The sequence below is a fragment of the Rhopalosiphum maidis genome, chromosome 4 (assembly GCF_003676215.2).
Source record: "Rhopalosiphum maidis isolate BTI-1 chromosome 4, ASM367621v3, whole genome shotgun sequence".
NCBI classification, from domain to species: Eukaryota; Metazoa; Arthropoda; class Insecta; order Hemiptera; family Aphididae; genus Rhopalosiphum; species Rhopalosiphum maidis.
Window position 1 is genome coordinate 29,067,363 of NC_040880.1, and position 5,068 is coordinate 29,072,430.

At 25.7% G+C, this 5,068-nt stretch overlaps 1 protein-coding gene across 1 annotated transcript; it reads left to right on the forward strand.

Moving 5' to 3' along the window:
• The first annotated feature begins 1,302 nt into the window (after positions 1 to 1,302).
• LOC113548101 (coiled-coil domain-containing protein 47) lies at positions 1,303 to 3,940 on the forward strand. The gene is made up of 7 exons (XM_026948778.1): positions 1,303 to 1,575; positions 1,640 to 1,919; positions 1,983 to 2,107; positions 2,195 to 2,353; positions 2,413 to 2,603; positions 3,282 to 3,591; positions 3,660 to 3,940. The coding sequence occupies exons 1-7, from the start codon at positions 1,393 to 1,395 to the stop codon at positions 3,759 to 3,761; spliced, it is 1,350 nt and encodes a 449-aa protein (XP_026804579.1). The 5' UTR covers positions 1,303 to 1,392; the 3' UTR covers positions 3,762 to 3,940.
• The last annotated feature ends 1,128 nt before the right edge of the window (positions 3,941 to 5,068 follow it).

Genomic DNA, 5,068 nt, shown 5'->3' on the forward strand with positions numbered 1-5,068 from the left:
ATACGGTAAGTTTAAATAATTGAATAATAAGATTAAAAAAAAAAAAATTTTATATATATAGATAATTCAAAAACGAATAACTGTGTAGACACCTATACGAAATTTTTACCCAATTTTTGTACTAGAATATTGTATAAACGGTGTAATTTTAAAAATATTTGATGCTTTCTTTACTTGTCTTAGTTAAACTTGAAAATATAATATAATACCTCATAAGTATCTTATACTAAAATAAGAAATAAATTATTTTAAAATATTCAAGATATTTGATATTAAAATTAAAATTTTTAACGAACAATTACAATATTAATTATTTTGTTATTAAAAAATATTCGAATGAGGTCTTGAATCTTTTAACAACATTGAATTTAAAATTTAAATTTAACACATAGGAAGGTACATTACTCAATGACGAAGTACACCCGTATCGTCATCTATATACTGTATAGCAAAGCGGTTACCTATTTTTTAAATTTTTTATTCTTTTCCAGTACCTTTGTAAATAATACATCACTGTACACATGTATCTAGGTATTATACATAATACAAATTATTTATACCTTCTCCAAGCTTCATTTTAAGATCAATAAAATAAATATTAATAATTAAAATTAATCATCAGATTAACTTGTCAGTTTTTTTTTAAGAAAGTAAACTTAAATATACATGAATTTAATTTTCAAGACTACAAGAGAACTTTTAAAATATATTGTTAACAAGTGATAACTTATAAGTATATTTAATAATATATTGTAATTAATTATCTAGTTTATATGTATAGGTAGGTAGATACTACATTATAGATATATAAGTCACTGTACAAATAGATTTACACCCGTCCGAATTCTTCACTTGTACCTACTTGTTAATAATTGTTGCCTAACAGCATTATTGTAAATATTTATTAATTAAGGTGGGTACCGTTACAAACAGTATCTATACCTATAGTCTATACCGACTATAATACCAATCCAGAATCTTCCTCACACCATTTTTATTTTCATCCTATTGGGATTACTGTGATTACATCATATACATAGTACTATTCAAACTTCAAACATACAGGCATACAGCATGTGGTTTCGTTTTAAAAATAATGTTACATTATATATAGGTTAATTTATACTTGAATACATTATACTTTTTAATTATAATTTATAGGTATTTACAGGATTTTTTTTTTATTTAAATCAATAATGTTTATTTCTAGGGCGTATATTAGACCATGGAAGCATAGATTAAGGATACTATACGTTCCTCCATGAAAATATGTCATTAGTTGTGAGATAAGATTAACGCCGAATTCACTATCCGTTTAATACATTTTTTTATTCAGCCCATCAAAATTTGGTCTGGAATCTAAATTTTTCAATAATTTTAAATTTGTACAAAATGAAGTATTTTCTAGTCATATCATTATCGATTTTAATATGTTTAGCTCACTGTAAGTTTGAAATTGAAGAAGTGGACGAGTTTGAGGAGTTTGAAGAGTTACCTAGAACTGAACCTGACCTGAAATTGAAGGATGACTCTTCTCCTATCTTGGAAAAAGCCGAGGCTGAAATAACCGTCGAAGTATATTCAAATCATAGATTGTTCAAAACGAGTTCAATTGTTTCTAACATATTTTTTTTGATAGGATGATGATGAATTTGAACATTTTAATGATGAAGAGGAATTCGAAGGTTTTGACACTGAAAGATTACATGTTGATGACAAGGATCCTAAAATAACTATTGCTTCTGTACCAGTACCTTTCCATACAAAATGGTCGAATTATATAATGGAAACTCTATTAATTGTTGGTATTATTGCATATTTTGCTAATTTTTTCTACGGCCGATCGAAGAATGCTCAATTAGCAGATATATGGTTTAAGACTCACAAATCCTTACTAGAAGATAATTTTTCTTTAGTTGGTTTGTATATAAAAAGTATAAATAGTATTTTACAATGAGAATTTATTTAATGTATTGGTGCAGGTGATGATGGTAAAATTGAAATAGAGAATAGTGGTTTGATCAAAGAAACTGAAAGTACATATACATTATGGTGCAGTGGCCGCACATGCTGTGAAGGAATGTTGGTTGAATTAAAATTCATTAAGGTAATAAAATGCAAATATATATTTAGTATTTACCCATTTCAGTGAATCAGCAAATAACATCAAAATATTAATTTCCTCATATTTTAGAGACAAGATTTAGCTTCCATGTTGAATCAATTCTTGCGACCTGTTAAAGATGAAGTACAAATTAAAGTTGATATGAATAAAGAAGATATGGATACATTTGTATTTTGTGTGGCATCTAAAAAAACAGCAGCTCGGTGTTCTAAAGAAATGGCTGACCTTGTTAGAAATTATTAAAATGTTTAAACTTTGTTCATTTCTAATTTTGATTTTATGTTTAGAGCGTATTTTGTCCAGAACGTAAGCCTGGAGCCAATTACGGCTTGACTGATAGTTTTAGTGTACACAGCGAATTAGGAGAGGTATCTTCTTCAATATTGGATGCAAAGACTGTCAACTATATTAACAAATATTCAGATGTTATTGATTGTTTACATTTTTCTGATAGATATTCAGGACTTAAATTAACAGAGTAAGTTTTTTCATGAAATCATTTATGCTAAGTATTATGTTAACTAAGACTTTAAATCGACTATTGTTTTATTGAATACTTACTAAATATCATACGAAATATAGGCATTTATGGAATTGGCCTCTTACTGTTTAGAACAGGGATGGAAAACCTTTTGAACAACTACGTGCCAAAAATTACCTTCTTTTTCTCTTTGAGTGTGCCATGAAAAGAATTATTATATATTATATTCAATATTGTAAAAAAAATTATTGTAATTTTATTGTATGATTAATGTATTCATATAAAAAGGTTAATTTAGCTACATAATATTATAATAATATTACTTTGTTATTTATTTATTTTCTTTCTTGATGTGTTTTTTGTGCGTGCCCTCAAAATCTTTTTGCGTGCTACCTTGGGCACACGTGCTATGAATTTTCCATCCCTGGTTTAGAAGATACTAAAATGCAATGAGTGTGTTGTATATATGATAAAATTACACAAATATTAAAAAAAAAGTTTGAATTCCATAACATTGATGTATACCTCCTTTTAAAAGTTAAATTCTTATAAAATCTGTTAATTTTCTCTTCTCTTTAATACCCTTTATTTTAAATAAAAACAAAACATAAATTAAAAAAGTTCTCATTAGTATTATCCTTTTAATATATATATACGTTTATTTCTTTATTCTAGTGAAACTGCAGTTCCCACAAAGTTACCAGCAGTGAAAAAAGTATTGATATTCACGTTTACTATTCCTACTGATAAATACGCTGATCCTCAAGAAGCTATTAGTAGTATCTACCCATTAATGTCATTTATATTTCAATGTATGGAACGTGTTAAGCGGTTGAGAATCAGCAAAGAAGCAAAAAGTAAAGCCGAAAAAAATAGACTGCGTGTTGAGGAAGCATTTTTAAAAACTACTCATGCAGCACGGGCTGAAGCAGCTGCCGCAAGAAAAGAAGAAAAGAAAAAATTGGAAAAAGAAAGAATTTTAAAAGTAAATATTAATTTGTGTTATATTTTACTATGAAAGTAATAATGCATTTTTACAATTTTATTATTTAGGAGGATCCAGAAAAACAAAGAAAGTGGGAGGAGAAAGAGATGAAACGTCAACAAAGGAAAAAGGCACCAAGAATGAAACAACTAAAAGTAAAGTCTATGTAAAAGATGATACGGGGTTTTATTTTAGTTTTTCGTATTTTTAATTGTTGGTCTTTGGTTACATTAATAGGTAGTTGATTTTTATTATTATTTGAATTGTTTAATTTTTTTCATTTTAATAATTTATTATATTATATATTTTTAGTACAACTTTTTTTTTTTGGTATATTATATTGTGACGTACCTTTAAATTGTATTACTATTATCCCAAACTAAGTAATATAATTCTTTTCTTATTCATTACATTTAAATACAAGTTACCTATGTGTAAAAATTAGGTACCTATATTTATAAACAGACTGCCATTCGTTTTTATAAGTATATATTTACATTTTATTATTGCTCATAAGTTTTGGCAAAAAATGTATTGAATAAGCTAAGTGTATTGAATCAAATGTAATTTTAAATGTATGTAAAAAAAATAAATAAAATCAATTGATATAGAATAAAATGTGTTCATAATATATAACATATACAAATATGTTTCATGAATTATTTATTACTTTTTTTTTAATAAGTTTTATGTTACATAGTTTACTTCTTAAACATTATAAAGAGAAGATACAACATTATTAATTTTTATAACACCATCAACACCATTAGTATTTGAATAAAGTTAACAGTGAATCACAATTTATTTTTAATTTGTTTGAATCAAGAAACAATTATGGTAGCTAGTGTAAGTTATCATTTGTGAATTTGTGTTAGGTCATGGATGATCTAAGTAAATCTATATGATCTATAATAGAGGTGGCCAGCAAGAAGAGACTCATGAGTCACTTAATATATTATTAAAAATGGAAAAAAAGGTCATATTATTATATAATTATTGGTATTTTGGAAACATGTACTTGTAATTAAATATCCGAAAATTACTCTTTGTACTCAAAAGTTAATATCGATTTTCAGAACAATATTTTTGCAAATCTTTATACTTAACCATGAAAATGATTAATTCTAAACTTCAATCAACATTAACGGAATAGTTAAGAACTGCTTTAACAACATATAATCCTGATTTCAAAAAAACTTCAAAATATAATCAACACGCAACAAATAAAAAAATAAATAATTAAAAATTAAATACATAATTAAATATTATACCAAGAATACTATATTTTTTTGTAATTTTTTTCTTTAAATTGTAGTTTAATAAAATATTATACTTTTTTAAATACATAAATTCATATTAACAAAATTTTTTTGTAAAAATGTTATGATAAAATGCGAGCCGTAAAAGTCTATGACGCGTACCATAGTTTGGTCACCCCTGAACTATAAAGCACAGATTTTTTTTCTAATAATGAAGA